Source organism: Staurois parvus, unplaced genomic scaffold (assembly GCF_062004578.1).
Source record: "Staurois parvus isolate SC_StPar_1 unplaced genomic scaffold, SC_StPar_1.0 ptg000390l, whole genome shotgun sequence".
NCBI lineage: Eukaryota > Metazoa > Chordata > Amphibia > Anura > Ranidae > Staurois > Staurois parvus.
In genome coordinates this window covers 4,238,884-4,255,774 of record NW_028318186.1, presented here as the reverse complement: position 1 = coordinate 4,255,774, position 16,891 = coordinate 4,238,884, and the positions used below count along the sequence as shown (strand labels likewise).

At 39.9% G+C, this 16,891-nt stretch overlaps 1 protein-coding gene across 1 annotated transcript in view; it reads right to left on the bottom strand.

Moving 5' to 3' along the window:
- RHAG (Rh associated glycoprotein) overlaps positions 1-16,649 on the bottom strand; it is a 74,919-nt gene extending 58,270 nt beyond the window's left edge. The window contains exons 1-2 of the mRNA XM_089686009.1: positions 16,426-16,649; positions 395-578 (exon numbers count right to left, since the gene is read on the bottom strand). Coding sequence (XP_089542135.1) covers positions 395-578; positions 16,426-16,591 — 350 coding nt within the window. The 5' untranslated portion in view covers positions 16,592-16,649. The remainder of the gene's footprint in view (positions 1-394; positions 579-16,425) is intronic.
- Between the last annotated feature and the right edge of the window lie 242 nt (positions 16,650-16,891).

Sequence of the window (16,891 nt, the reverse complement as noted above, 5' to 3'; positions counted from 1 at the left end):
AGTGGAACACCTACTTTTTTTTTATGAACATTTAATCATTGATAAAGTTTCAAGATTGATTTGTGCATTATTTTCACTGAAGAAGTTTCATGACTTTTTTTGTATTTTTTTACATATATTATATTCACTGATGACGTGTCGTGATTGTTGCACCTTATTTATTGATTGGGTTTGATACATTTTGGTATATATTGTTGCACTGAGTTATAGGATGGGTAGAGCACATGTTTATTACTGATGTAGTGCTGGTATATTTATATGTTCTTTTATAGCACCAGGGGGTGTGTTAATTTTTCCAGCTTCTATGGTTAAAAGTGATTTTTTTTTCCAGTGTGGGGATTATAACACAGGTTTTAATTAATGCTTACACAGTATATATTCTAGATCAGTTTACCTTTTGATGTCAATCTCAATTTTTCCATCATGTAAGTGCCATAAGCCTTGCATCAAAGTTCCCCACTGGAGACCAAAGGCTGCAATGAGCAAGTTGATCCCAACACTGCTGAAGCCATATCTTTTCAAAAATGTCATCAAGAAGCCGAAGCCAACAAAGATCATCACATGGACATCTTGGAAAACTGCAAAGGAGGCATTAATAAGTATATTTTCAGATCCATTATTTACAGAGCACAATCAAATTCCATAACACGCTGGTAAAAGTGGCCCCAAGGTAAGGTGTATATACTGTGTGCGTGTATATATATATATACAGGCGTACCTCTGTTTACGAATTTAACTCATTCTGCGGGACTTTTCTTATTGCAAATAATTCATAAACCGAAACAATGCTTCCCATAAGAATGCTCTGGAAACCAATTAATCCGTTCCGGAGGTCAGAAAAAAGTAAAAAAAAAAAGTCTTTTATCTGTTCAAAACTCCTTATAAAGTGCACTCTAAAGGCATAAAGGGACATGATAAAAAAAATTTGTAAATGCATTGAAAACCAATTAATCCATTCTGGAGGTCAGCAAAAAGTAAAAAAAAGTCATCTGTTTAAAACTCTTTATAAAGTGCACTTTAAAGGCATAGTACTGTACAGGGACATGATTAAAAAAAATTTGTAAATGCATTGAAAACCAATTAATCCGTTCGTATTGCGAAAACAATTCGTAAACTGAAGCATTATTTTCAATGGATTTTCATTCGTAAATCAAAAATTACATTATCCGAGGCGTTTGTAAACCAAGGTACGCCTGTATGTGTATATATATGTATATATATATATATATATATAATATATTTTTTTAAGGTCCATTGTCTGGCAGTTCCCCAGTCTTTGATTAAAAAAGCAAAAAAGAAGTCAATGAAAGATAGAAAAAAGCTATTTGCACTAGCTCAGAGATAGCTTTTTCATGGTAAAAGGTAGACTTTTTTTGAAATATTGTACTTTTGCTGTTTACTGTAACAAGTCAGGTATGTATTTATGCAAATTGGTAAATTACTGAAAGATCACCTAATGCAGAACAGAAAGCAAAGAAGTCGGGGTAGATCAGATCTTGTTAGAGTTCTAAGCAGCAGACATACACATAGAGTATGATATAATCCAAAATGTATCTAGTAATCAAAACTTGAGAATGTATTTGTAATTACCAGGTATTCAGAAAGTTAGCCAAATTTTAAATGACTCCTCCAGAAAAAGTACTCATTTTGTTTTCAAAGAAATACTTCATAGATACCAGTTTCAAGATTGTGGAGCTTTGAGTCCACAGAATGCCTTTCCACAGGAATCACAATAACCATGTAGATAACACACATAGCTTTCAATCAATGCAAATGTATTGCAAAATTGTGGAGAAAGCTGCATTAATGCTTAAGCGCTCTTGCACATAGGCCAGCTGAGCCTGTGCCGGCATGTGCAGACAATCAAGTTGCACTGTCCAGCCTGTCATTGACATGGAGAGCTGTGAGCTGCTGTACTCATGTATACAGTGGTGCAGGGGCAGTCTGACCATTCAGACACTCGGGCACTGCCCCATGAGATGTCCCTGGTACCTTTCATAGGCTTTTTTGGGAGTGGCTTGAGTGTGGGCGAAGATACAGGGGCCCCATGATCCCCTATTGTCTGGGACCCCATGAGTTGTCAGTCCGCCCCTGCAGTGTTGCTATCATAAGCACAAGTGCAGCATATGGTTGTATGCAAAGAATAGAAAATTTATTTTTGCAAATGTTTTTACACTGTACTTGTGTTTGTGACAGCACCATTGTATACATAAGTACAGCGGCGCATACTCATTCATGTCAATGACAGGCTAGACATTGCGCCTGTAGCAAGTAAATTATTATTATTATACAGTATTTATAAAGCGCCAATAGTTCGCTCAGCGCTGTACATTACAAAGGGGGACAGAACATGTGACAGAACAATAACAATACAATGCAAAACATGAGGGGATCGAGGGCCCTGCTCTTTGGAGCTTACAATCTAGGAGGGAGGGGATGGTGGCACAGGAGGAGATAGCTGTGGGGGATGGAGTGGTAGGAAGAGTGGAGGAGGTCAGCAAGTTAGCAGGGGGTGGTGTAGGCTTCCCTGAAGAGATGGGTTTTCAGGGTGCGCCTAAAGGAGAGGAGAGTAGGTGATAGTCTGATAGATTGGGGTAGGGAGTTCCAGAGGATGGGTGACACCCTGGAGAGGTCCTGGAGGCGGGAATGGGAGGAGGAGACCAGGGAACTAGAGAGGAGGTCTTGTGAGGAGCGGAGTGTGCATGCTGGGTGGTACTTGGATATTAGGTCAGTGATGTAGTTCGGGGCAGTATGGTGGACGGCTTTGTACGTCAGTGTTAGGATTTTGAATTTGATCCGTTGCGCAATCGGACTCCCATTGCTGCTGTCTCCATCGCCACACTCTGCCATGTGCCACTTTCAGGTCTCCTCACACTGCTGGTGGGTTCCATTTTTGTCATAGGGTGCTGTATGGCCTCCCATTGCTGCTGCCTCCACCGCCACACTGTGGCTCCACACTCTGGTTTTGGCCCCGTGACTGCCCAAATGAGTGAAGTGTGCGGTGATTCTAAGATCGACGGCACTCATCTGCATGTCATACTGACTGACAGTATTATTTCTCTTCCCCAGCAGACTCCAAGGGCATTTAAATTAAAGGTACAGTGTTCTGCACTAATATAAAGGCTCTCTGAAGCCTAGAAACACCCTTTTATAAGTTAAATTCGCAGCGAATATATTCGCATCGAATCGAATTTATTCCTCGAATTCGCCGAATCAGCCGAATCGAATTTTTGAATACTTCGCTCATCTCTAATCCTGTGTTCAGTGTTTTGTCCATTTGAGTACCTTGAAAACGCTTTGCATGCATTTTTCATGATGAAAAAAGGCTCTTATAAACGCGATTTGCTTAGTTTACAAGAGTTTTATGTTTGAAACTGATAAAATCGACTGCTAAACGCAAGTTTTCTGTGTTAAAAAAAAACACTGTAAACTCAAATGCCTGTAAACGACTGTAAACGAAGATGTGTACATGGACACATAGGAAAACATTAGGGTTAGTTCAGGGGCTGCTGAAAAAAATGCTGAACAGCTCCTAAATGTGAGTTTATCAGCTGCAGTGTACATGAGCCCTAAGTGAGCAATAGTGATGGGCTGAACACCCCCCTGTTTGGTTTGCGGCCAAACTTTCGAACCCACCAACTTTGAACAGGGACAATTTACTGTGCGGTATATTTCCGCATCTGAGTGTGTGGTAAGATACCACTCAGTCACTAAAGTACCGCATGAGTTATATTATTAAGTCATGCGGTATTTTAGTAGTGAAACTTATTGGAATCTGGAAGCCCCCTTTAACAAGGGGGCCCCCGGATCTCAGCCCCTCCCAAGTGAATAAGTATGCTGTACATGGTACTGCTACCCATTCATGAAAAAAAAAAAAAAAGAGTATTGTAAAAAAAGAAAGGAGACAGTCTTTGACAAGTCCTTTATTAAAAATAAAAATTAAAAAAGTCCCTGAAGTAGATTCAACCTCAATCACGATGCACGCTGCCACCGCCAACCTGAAAAAAGAACAAGAAAAATCTGCTCCACCCTTGATGCTGGCTCCCACCATCTGACAGCTGCACCGTGATGACAGTTCTTAAATAATATGACAATGTCACGAGGGGGTGCGATCAACCCACCTCCTTCTGACATCATCATGCCCTGTGATTGGCCAAAGCATTGCACTTAACCTGTGGTCAGGTGCGTTGTTTTGGCCAATCACAATGCACTGTCAGTGCAGTACATTGTGGGGTGCAGCAGGCAAACAGCCCACCGAGCGCCTGTATCATTCGTGTGTTAAACAAACACACGAACAGCCCATGTCCGTGTCGAACTTACATTCGACTCGAACATGCAGCCCATCACTAGTGAGAAACATGTGTCTTGTGCTCCTCTTTAAACTTCCTCTTTGTTCAAATTTGTGTTTCATCTGATACTAATTTTCTCTGTTTAGTATCCCATATAGGAATGCAAGTGAACAACATGTGTTTTCTGCTCCTCTTTAAATGAAATACTGCAGGCTGCATCTTTGTCATACCTTCCACTCAGATCATCAATAATCCTGTAACACACCAGGGCTGCCTGGATGGAGGAAATATGTTGGCAGGTATGCTGAATGGATTCATCTGGCCCATGTGCAAAACATCTAACTCCAGTAGAACAAGCCTAACACTCTGGTGGCATATTCATGCAGAAAATGAAAGTCTCATGAATGCCTTGGTACACTGAATTTAAGTAAGGCAATCCCAGACATTGTTGCAAATTGCTTGGCTCACCAATCTCTCACAAAAGAGACTTGACTCTTACGCTAGTGTAGGTACATGTCTTCCACCACTAGGAAGAGTCTCCATTTCTATTTGCAAAAAGAAATGAATGGCTAATTCTACATTTTGCATATTCATCCCAGCCCCAGGACACTGTCACCCCTGCTCAAGGCCCACATTTAACATGTCCACCTTCCAGGTGGTCATGTGCAGATTACGTTCCCACCTAGATCACATCAAAACTCTGAGCAATTCCACCATTAATCATAAAAGAACCACATGCAGCCACAATCCCTTCAGTTTACACACATTTATTCATTACTCTACATGCCTAGTAACTCCAAACGGGGTGATGCAAGATTACGGAGACTGCAGCTTTAGTGCTGTGTCCTTGGACATAGACCGGGGCACAGCATCATCCTGATAGAGCATCTAGATGCAGGGCAATTTAGGAAAATCCAGGACAGTTGGTGTCTATGAACAATTGTCTAAGAGGAAAATCTGCTAGATTTTCTTTAATTTCCTGTTGTAACACCTTTCAGGCGTCAGGGACCTGAAAGTCCTGGAAGTAAAGAAAGAATGGCTGGACCTTCAGCTATTTCAGTCTAATGTCACAGGTTCAGGGAGCATAGTGGCTCTGACTGCACAATTCATGCTCACCAGGGTACCTCAAGCAGTGCACTAGGAGGAATTCAGAGAAGAGTAACAGCAACACCACAATGATGATCATATATCCCAAAAGGGGAAGAGGAAGCGCTTTTAGCCCCTGAAATGCATTGGATACAATATCTAGTATCAGCCTGATCAAGAATTAATAAGCTATTTTGGACTCCACGATCACTGGTTTGGGACTCCACGATCACTGGTTTGGGACTCCACGATCACTGGTTTGGGACTCCACGATCATTGGTTTGGCACTCCCATTGCTCTTGTAAATTAAGTACAATTAAAGTGGTGGCAAAATACATACAAAAATAACCTGCTGTGTCTGTATATGTATCCTTCAAAGGAATATATAGGAGGTTTTTAAAGTGGTAGTAAACTTGTTAAAAAAAAAAAGTTCTTGCTGCTAGATAATATCAATGTGCTAGTGTGCATTGCATGCTAGCACATTATGAAAGACTTAGTTTAGAATGAAGCCCTGCAGTGGAGCGCTGTCACCACTGCCGAAGGTTTCCATCTTCACCAGGTCTTCCCTCCGGGTTCACGGGCTGCGGCTGCTTGAATGTACGAGCCACTGATGACATCACTCCCGCACTTACGCATGGCAGTTTTGGCCACGGCAGCTGAAGGAACAACACTAGTGTGCGTTCCTTCAGAGCGCATGTGCCAGTTTTGTCACCTGCTTCTGCTCCGTAGAATATCTTCTAAACAGTGAACGTTCAGGAGATATTCATTTTACCTACAGATAAGGTCTATTATAAGCTTACCTATAGGTAAAATTATACAAAGTGACTTTACTACCACTTTAAGTCAGGTAACTATGGAATATTGCATATAAATATTTTATTTTTGTATTTCTAGCCAGTAGAGGATATTTTAAGGCTCATTGTCACATGTTTTATAGGAAACATAAGGGAGGTCAGAGTGTGGATAAAATGACACTTGCAACATCAGGATCTGCTGAGGTAAGTAAACTGAGACAGATGTATTGTTTCAGAGCAGTGGTCTCCAAACTGCGGCCTGCAGGCCAGATGCAGCCCTTTGCTTACCTTTATCCGGCCCTTGGGGCACTATTCCTCCCATTGATAATGATTAGAGATGAGCGAATTATTCAAAAATTCGATTCGGCTGATTCGCCGAATTTGCGGGAGAAATTTGATTTGATGCAAATTTATTCGCCGCAAATTTAACTTATTTAAAGGGTTTCTAGGCTTCAGAGAGCCTTTATATTAGTGCAGAACACTGTACCTTTAATTTAAATGCCCTTGGAGTCTGCTGGGGAAGAGAAATAATACTGTCAGTCAGTATGACATGCAGATGAGTGCCGTCGATCTTAGAATCACCGCACACTTCACTCATTTGGGCAGTCACGGGGCACGACGAAGAAGAAGAAGAAGAATGAAAAGAAGAATGAAAAGAAGAAGAAGAAGAATGAAAAGAAGAAGAATGAAAAGAAGAATGAAAAGAAGAAGAAGAAGAATAAAAAGAAGAAGAAGAAGAATGAAAAGAAGAATGAAAGAAGAAGAAGAAGAATGAAAAGAAGAAGAAGAAGAATGAAAAGAAGAATGAAAAGAAGAAGAAGAAGAATGAAAAGAAGAAGAAGAAGAATGAAAAGAAGAAGAAGAAGAATGAAAAGAAGAAGAAGAATGAAAAGAAGAAGAATGAAAAGAAGAAGAAGAAGAAGAATGAAAAGAAGAATGAGAAGAAGAATGAAAAGAAGAATGAGAAGAATGAAAAGAAGAATGAAAAGAAGAAGAAGAAGAATGAAAAGAAGAAGAAGAAGAATGAAAAGAAGAAGAAGAATGAAAAGAAGAAGAAGAAGAATGAAAAGAAGAAGAATGAAAAGAAGAATGAAAAGAAGAAGAAGAATGAAAAGAAGAAGAAGAAGAATGAAAAGAAGAATGAAAAGAAGAAGAAGAATGAAAATAAGAAGAAGAAGAATGAAAATAAGAATGAAAAGAAGAAGAAGAAGAATGAAAAGAAGAAGAAGAAGAATGAAAAGAAGAATGAAAAGAAGAAGAAGAAGAATGAAAAGAAGAAGAATGAAAAGAAGAAGAAGAAGAATAAAGAAAAGAAGAAGAATGAAAAGAAGAAGAAGAAGAATGAAAAGAAGAAGAAGAAGAATGAAAAGAAGAATGAAAAGAAGAAGAAGAAGAATGAAAAGAAGAAGAAGAATGAAAAGAAGAATGAAAAGAAGAAGAAGAAGAATGAAAAGAAGAAGAAGAAGAAGAAGAAGAAGAGGAATGAAAAGAAGAAGAAGAATGAAAAGAAGAAGAATTCCAGTACAGCAAAAAGTGTATCTGCAGAGAGCTCCGCTATTTCTGACAGTTCTCTGACAGTTCTGACAGTTCATTTACAGCGGTTGAAACATTGTATCTATTTATTTCCGAATAAAAACATCTGTATCCTAAATGGAAACAAATAGATACAATGTTTCAACCGCTGTAAATGAACTGTCAGAACTGTCAGAGAACTGTCAGAAATAGCGGAGCTCTCTGCAGTGACACTTTTGCCGGCTGATCGGGGAAAATTCGATTCATGCATCCGAAGTTTGCTAAAATTCGGATTCAATGCGAATCGAATTTTTCCTAATATTCGAAACGAATTCCACTTCGCCAAGTTCGATTCGCTCATCTCTAATAATGATGATGGAGCACTATTTTATCCACTGGCACCAACAATGAGGCATACTTTCTTCCACTGATATAAAAGTTGAAACACTATTCCTCCCATCAATGATGGGTACTATTCCTTCCACTGACACCAACAATGGGGCACTATTCCTCCCATTGATACAAGGCACTATTTTTCCCACTGGCAACAATGATAAAGCACTATTTCACCCACTGGCACCAACAATGAGGCATACTTTCTTCCACTGATATAAACATTGAAACACTACTCCTCCCATCAACGATGGGTACTGTCCCTCCCACTGACACCAACGTTGGAGCACTTTTGCTCCAACTGACACTCATGATTGGGCACTATTTCTCCCACTACCCACTAATACCAATGATGGGGCCTTTTCCTCCTCTTACAGACCAAAGATGCTTCTTTTTACTCCCACTAACCACCAAGCCCAAGGCATTTTATATTTCCACTGGCCTTAGTCTGGCCCTCCTAAGGTCTGAAGGACGGTAAACTGGACCTTTGTTTAGGAGGATTGGATTCCCCTGTTTTAGAATACAGAACAATCAGTCTGTATGATGGAAAACACTTACTTCAGCCAACAAAAAAGTATCTAATGAACTCAGCCTTGTCTTACTGATTTATGTCTGATCACAAAGTCTATTAAGCCACAGCACAAACTATGTCAGAAAGTTTCCCTTCCTCTTGAGCCAAAAAGGAAAGTCTGCATTAAGGAGAGGCAGTATAATTTGCAAACTGTTCCTTATGAACAAATGATAATGATTTTACTGCTCTCTGGGGAAATTAAAGCTTTGTTTTACCAATTAAGAATTTAAGCAGGGGTGAAATATTTTCCAGCCTCGCATAGTGAGACCAGCAGTGGACCTAAACAGCAGAAGTCATATCAAGAATGAAACAAGCCACTATTATTTCAAACAAGGTTGAATCTTAAATCCCAAGCTCACTCAACACCTTTTTAGTTTTGAATTTAGACAGGAACAGTTAGAACCTATGGAAGATTGGTATTGCTGTCTGTGCCCTTATTACAGGGTCTAACAGGGGATGTATGCCTAGGGGGGAAGGATTGATATATCACATGACCACTGTGATTGGCTGTTACAGTATACACAAAAACATTGTTGTAGTGCAATTTAAAAAAATCAAAAAACATACTCAAAACATAAAAATTAAGTCCATATAGTCCACAAACATAAAATGAATCCGCCACCAATGTGATGTAAACTTTTAACATCTTCCACTTCCTTATAATGCTGTCCATGCAGCCACCTTGTGCTAATATTAAACACTCACCTGACAGTATTGACCCCAATACATAACCAAAGTCAAGCAAGCATTTTTTGCCTCTCCTTGGGCTATGCAATCCACTTCTCCACTGGCGGCTCCTTTCCTCCTCTGAGGGCCCCACACTCATAGGTAGGTTACATGCAAACACAGAATGGGACTAATAGTGCTCTCTGTATAACCACTTTATTATTAAAAACGCCCCACAATTACACTCACTTTAAAAAAGCACTCCAAATGCTATGATATACACATTACATTAAACACATGGGTACATCAGGTCATCAGTCTCCCTCCACACCTCATCGACCCGCCTGACCCACGCTGGATGTGCCAGAGAGCGTTATACAGAGAGCACTATTTGTCCCATTCTGTCTTTGCATGTAACCTACCTATGAGTGTGGAGCCGTCAGAACAGGAAAGGAGCAGTGGATTACATAGCCCAAGGAGGGGCAAAAAATGTTTTCTTGTCCTTGATTATGTATTAGAGGCAATACTGTGGAGTGTGCATTTAATATTAGCACGAGGTGGCTGCATGCACAGCATGGACAGCATTTAAAGGAAGTGGAAGATATTAAGAATTACAAATCATTAGTAACACCTCATCTGGAATATGCAGTTCAGTTTTGGGCACCAATTCACAAAAAGAACATTGGGGAACTGGAGAAAGTACAGAGAAGGGCAACCAAACTGATAAGAAGCATGGAAGAGATCAGCTATGAGGAAAGATTAGAGGAACTGAATTTATTCTCTCTTGAGAAGAGGAGATTAAGGGGGGATATGATCAACATGTATAAATACATCAGTGGGTCATATAGTGAACTCGATGTAGATCTATTCACCCTGAGGTCATCACAGAGGACAAGGGGGCACTCTTTACGTCTGGAGGAAAAGAGATTTAATCTCGAAACACAGAAAGGTTTCTTCACAGTGAGAGTTGTGGAAAATGTGGAATAGACTCCCTTAAGAGTTGGTTCTGGATTGCTTTAAAAAAGTCCTGGATTCTTTCTTAGATACACACAATATAACTGGATACTAACATTTATAGGTAAAGTTGATCCAGGGAATATCTGATTTCCTCTCGGGGGATCAGGAAGGAATTTTTTCCCCTTCAGGAGCAAGTTGGATCATGCTTTGCTGGTTTTTTTCTGCCTTCCTCTGGATCAACTGTGGGTATAGGATTATAATTTTTTTTATTTTTTTAATGGTTGAACTGGATGGACTTTTGTCTTTTTTCAGCCAGATGAACTATGTATCTATGTAAGAATTTACATCACATTGGTGGCGGATTCACTTTATGTTTGTGGACTATATGGACTTTATTTTAATATTTTGATTATATATTTTTGCTTTATTTTACTTGCGGTACATCAATGATTTTAAGTATATATTTGAGGGATAATGAAAGTACTTCACTATGTTTAGCGGAAATTAAGGTTTTTTGAGATTTTTTTTTCAGTATTGGTGTTTAGTGACTGTGCTAAATGTTTTTGAGTTTTGGGCTTTTACAGTGGTCTCATGATCAGGAACCGGCCCTGCCAAGTCCTGCTCATTAGTACAGACCAAGAGCTGTTCATGTGCTGAGCACAGAAACCTCTTCCACCCATGAACACATACACTCACCGGCCACTTTATTAGGTACACCTGTTCAATTGCTTGGAAACACAAATTGCTAATCAACCAATCACATGGAAGCAACTCAATGCATTTAGGCATCTAGACGTGGTGAAGACGACTTGCTGAAGTTCAAACGGAGCATCAAATTGGGGAAGAAAGGGGATTTGGGTTACTTTAAATGTGGCATGGTTGTTGGTGCCAGACAGGGTGGTCTGAGTATTTCAAAAACTGCTGACCTACTGGGATTTTCATGCACAACTGTCTCTAGGGAAATCAAGACTCATCAGACCAGGCAATGTTTTCCCAATCTTCTATTGTCCAATTTTGGTGAACCTGTGCGAATTGTAGCCTTTGTTTTCTGTTCTTAACTGACAGGAATGGCAACTGATGTGGTCTTCTGCTCCTGTAGCCCATCTGCTTCAAGGTTTTATTTGTTGTTCATTCATAGATGGTATTCTGCATACCTTGGTTGTAGTGAGTGGTTATTTGAGTTACTGTTGCCTTTCTATCATCTCAAACCAGTCTGCCCATTCTCCTCTGACCTCTGACATCAACAAGACATTTTCGTCCACATAACTGCCGCTCACTGGATATTTTCTCTTTTATGGACCATTCTCTGTAAACTCTAGAGATGATTATGCATGAAAATCCCAGAAGATCAGCAGTTTTTGGAATACTTAGACCAGCCCAGGGGCGGACTGACCATTTGGAAACTCGGGCACTGCCCCGAGGGCCTGGGGTCAGTAGAGGGACCCATGAGATGCCCCTGGTACCTTTTTCATAGGCTTTTTTGAGTTTGGGCAAGGACACAGGGGCCCCATGATCCCCCATTGCCCGGGGGCCCCATGAGTTGTCAGTCCGCCCCTGGATCAGCCTGTCTGGCACCAACAACCATGCCACATTCAGCGTCACTTAAATCCCCTTTCTTCCCTATTCTGATGCTCGGTTTGAACTTCAGCAAGTTGTCTTCACCACGTCTAGATTCTTAAATGCATTGAGTTTCTGCCATGTGATTGGCTGATTAGCAATTTGTGTTACCAAGCAATTGAACAGGTGTACCTAATAAAGTGGCCAGAGAGTGTATGTGTGGCATTACGTGGGTGGCAACAGGTTAATCCATTCCAATAATAATAAGTCTCACAATAGTTGATAATTATTTAGCAGGAATTTAGGAAATACACAGAAGCACTGCAGACCTACAACAGAATTTTCATTGGTCGTGTTCCATTCCTATAAATTATATTGCACCTTCAAAATGAACTATTTCACATCCATTAGGAGAGCAATACATGTCAACACCTTCTGAAAAAGTCATGCTTTGTATAAGTTGAGGGCAAACCTCTTAACATTTAAACGTCAGCAATTGAAAAACTATCAATGAAGAGGAAATCCTGTCCTGTGGATGAAATTAGACATCGCCAAGTGGGTTTGTTGTGGAGTATTTCCTGTGATAAGACATAGTTTGGTTGTGGCAGTAATAATTATTATTGCTGACAGCACTCAGCACTCAAAAAAGAAAAAAAAAAAGAAGGAAAAAAAAAAAGACAGAATAAGTATCTTTAGTTGCGTTAAAAATAAAAAGGGTGAAAATAAAAAAACTTGGCAGGTGAAATATAGCTAAATACAAAATGTTTTCTAGTGGTGAGGGATTAGAACACCTGACTGGTTTTTATTGCTGTTTGTGTCCACGTTAGGGAGTCTTTCCTTCCCTATTTGCAACTTTTATTGCTATCCCCAAAAGTGAAAGAGAATACCAAATTTTGGCTATTACCAGAACAGGAATAGAGGGAATTTTCCAATGGAGACACATTCCTGGTGACAACCAGGGATCTCCTGACCTGGAAGGGATTTCCTCCTAATTCCTGTTGTGGCTATTGGACAAGAAGTGAAGGGAAATCTTCCCATTGGGCCAGATATGGCATTAAAAACTGAAAGGGGTTATAACCCTTCCTTGCTCTAACCAAAATGAAAAAACAAGTTTTCCTTTAGTTCCATTTTAAAGTAGTTGTAAACCTCAAACATTAAATATGAACAAAGCATATCCCTCTATAGTGTGTACGGTACACTACAGTATAGTGTCTCAATTAAAGCAGTAGTAAAAAAATGGTTTCCACCAGCAAGGTAATGGCATAATGTCCTAGTATGCATCACGTACTAGCACATTATGAAAGACTTCGCTGAAAACAAAGTTCTCCACCGCTGACAGGACTTCCATCTTCACCTGGTCTTCCTTCCGGGTTTGTGGGCTCTGGCCATCTGACTGGCTGAGCCTCTATGACGTCACGCCACATCCTGAGGAGCCACAATGACGTCATATCGTTGCCCTGAGGAGCCGCGATGACATCCTGGGAACCCCAGGAATTGCTCTGAAGGAGAAGCATGGGTATGCCGTTCCTTCAGAGCTTATGCATTGGTGACATCACCGGCTGCTGCTTGCTGGAATATACATTTTACCTACAGGTAAGTTATTTTTTAAGCTTACCTGTAGGTAAAATTGTCACACAAGACTTTATTACCACTTTAATAGCACTAAGTGTTATTTCTGTCTGCTGCCTCATTTCTCTGCTATCAGTATGACTTTCTTCTGACAAGTTTTCCTGACACCAAGAGAAAAATGGTGACAGGGGAGCAGGGGAGGACTGACCATTTGGAAACACAGGCACTGCCCGAGGGCCCGGGGTCAGTAGGGGGCCCCATGAGATGCCCCTGGTACCTTTTTCATAGGATTTTTTGAGTTTGGGCAAGGACACAGGGGCCACATGATCCCCTATTGACCGGGGGCCCTATGAGTTGTCAGTCTGCCCCTGCAGGGGAGGGATCTTTAGCAGATTGACAGCCTCAGCTCTGTTCCTGTGTGCTGAGTGAATGGGGGTGTGTCTCTTCCCTCCAATCCGCTCTCAGAGCTCTCTTAACTAAGCTCTGCAGTGTGTAATTTAAGCTCTCTGCCTCCTGTTGTTTGAACTCCCAGACAAGCTTTATAAATTCAGCACTTTGAAAAGCTGAAGAGAAGACTGCAGAAAAACAGATGCAACCTATGTAGAAGGATTGGTTTCATCTGTGTGTATCACCTGAAGCCATTCACTTCACTGGGTATATGTAAAGGTTTACAACCACTTTAAAGGAAACCTGTCATGAGAAAACATGGAGTCTGCGATTCACTATTTTTCCTTCTGAAAAACTATAAAAAGACTAGTTGTCTTTCTGTCAGGATTTGTCACTGACCTGGAACAGAAATGCATATGAAGAACCTGGCTTCAAAGCTACTTAGCTCATTTGCATGCTTGTTCCGGGACAGCAACTCAAAAAATATTGAAGCCAAAGGATTAACATGACAGCCAGTTAACTATAAGGCTGACCATACATCACGTAATTTTTTTTTCGTGCAACCTTTTTTTCCTGAAAATTCCTTGATTTCCCCATCAGCGTTGATGAGGGAATCCCTTCTGTGAAGATATTGTGCTCTGAAAGTGGAAGGTTTTCCTGCCAGCAGAATACAGTGACCACTGCTGAGGGCTATACCCGCCCACTGTGATCAAATGAAAAAAAAAAAGACAGACTGGTTGTACTAAAGTTGATCAATAGAATAACTTCAGTACAACCAGCTTGCACATAGATGGATCGAAATTTGACTGGTTCCTGCTGAATTGGCCAAATTTCAATCCATCTATGGCTGGTTTAGGTTTTGGAAGAAGATCAGCAATGGAAACCCCTGGCAGGTTTACTTTAAACAGTCATCATGAAAAATTTGGACATTGCTGCTAAATAACACTTTTCTGATGAAGTATTATTCTAAGTTAGGGCAGTAAAATAAGTATATTGTATTCATAGTAAATAGTATTCATTACTTATTTTGTTCAGTTACATCTGTTCATGGTCTAGAGCAGGGGTCTCCAAACTGCGGCCCACGGGCTGGATGTGGCTTTTTGCTTGCTTTTATCCGGTCATTGGGGCACTTTTCCTTCCACTGATGCGAAGCACTATTCCTTCCATTGATACCAGTGATGGGGTGCTATTCTTCCCACTGACACTAATGATGGGACACTATTCTTCCCACTGACACCAACGATGGAGCTCTATTCCTTCCACTGACACCAACAATGGGGCACTATTCCTCCCACCGACACCAACGATGGGGCACTATTCCTCCCACTGACACCAACGATGCGGCACTGATCCTCCCACTGATCCCAACGACAGGGCACTGTTCCTCCCACTAATACCAGTGATGGGACAGTGTTCCTCCTGCTAACCCCAGTGATGGGACACTGTTTCTCCCACTGACACCAGCTACAGGGCACTGTTCCTCCCACTGATACCAGAAATGGGGAACTAATGACCCTACTGGCACCAACGATGGGGCACTATTCTTGACACCAGGACTGACTGACCACCAAGCCTAGGATATTGTTTACTCCCACTGATGCCAGGGCATTTTCTACTCCCACTGGCCACAATCCAGCCCCCCTTACGTTTGAAGGGCAGTAAACTGGCCCTTTGTTTCAAAAGTTTGGAGACCTCTGGTCTAGAGACATTACCCCTTTTCCCAGTCATGAATATCCATGTGTTGTTATTATCATATGGCAACTGGAGACACAGTGTAATGTTGTGCGCATGCGGAACTCTATAGTTATTTGGAGATGGCTATTCCCATAAGATACAGTATATAATTCCAATTTCTGTACAAAGCAAAGTAATGGATGCTATTTAATACATTTTCATAGCACTGTTCTGCTTTGGTGTATTAATTTGGCACAAAACTAGAGTTATAGATAAAGCATACATTTGTTGTGGTAATATTTTTAACATTATTATTGTTATTATTACTTCTACTACTAATAATAATAATTATAATATAAAAATAATATTAATAATAACACTAAAACAACAATAGCTCTACTGGTACTACTACTATAATTACTACTAATATTAATGATGATAATGATATTTTTAAACATATAATAACACTAAAGCAACCATAGTACTACTGGTACTACTAATACTATCTTTATTACTACTACTACTACTACTACTACTACTACTAATAATCATCATCATCATCATTCTCCTCATATTAAAATCAAAAATACCACTTCTACTACTTCTACTGCAATTACTACTACTAAGAAACATCATAATGTTCATCATAATAATAAGAGCAACGATAATAATAAAAAATAATAATATAAAAGTTCTACTTCAATCGCTGCTACCAAAATATTAATAACAATGACAAATTAAATAATTGGAAAAAAAAAAAAAAAATATATATATATATATATATATTTATATATATATATATACATATATATCCAATAAAGATTAGACTCACGTAACCATGTATGTATTTACCTGGTATAAACACATTTTAGATGAATTTGCCATAATTTCAGAATGTAAGTTAGTTAATTATTTTTCATACTTATTTACACAAAAAAAAAAACATGCAGAATTAAATGTTTCTACTTACATGGATATAGATCAATGAAGGTGTCATCACTTTGGGTGACATTGTGAGATGATGAATGGTCCTCGGTTTTATATCGCACAAATATCCCAAATAAAATTATTAGGATTATCTGAAGTACAATAGCCAATATGGAAAATTTAAACCTCATATTAGTGTCGAAAGACATGATGGCAGAACTGTAGCTATGCTCTTGTTAAGTCCTGCAAGACACTGATAAAGGGAGGCTGTGCAGCTCTTTTTTAATGGGTGACCTCAGATATGGATGACACTGCAGAAAGAAGGGGGGCTGGTCAGAGGGACACTCCCTCCAAGGAAATACTGTCTGCTTAAATACTTAATTCAAACCAAGCACAATGCAGTACAAGCAGTAGTTTATTTTTTTTTTCAGGGTTTTTCCAGTCTTTATGATCCTTTTTCAAAATTTTTGTAGTTGATGCCAAGTTTTCTGATTTTGTTCCCAGACAGT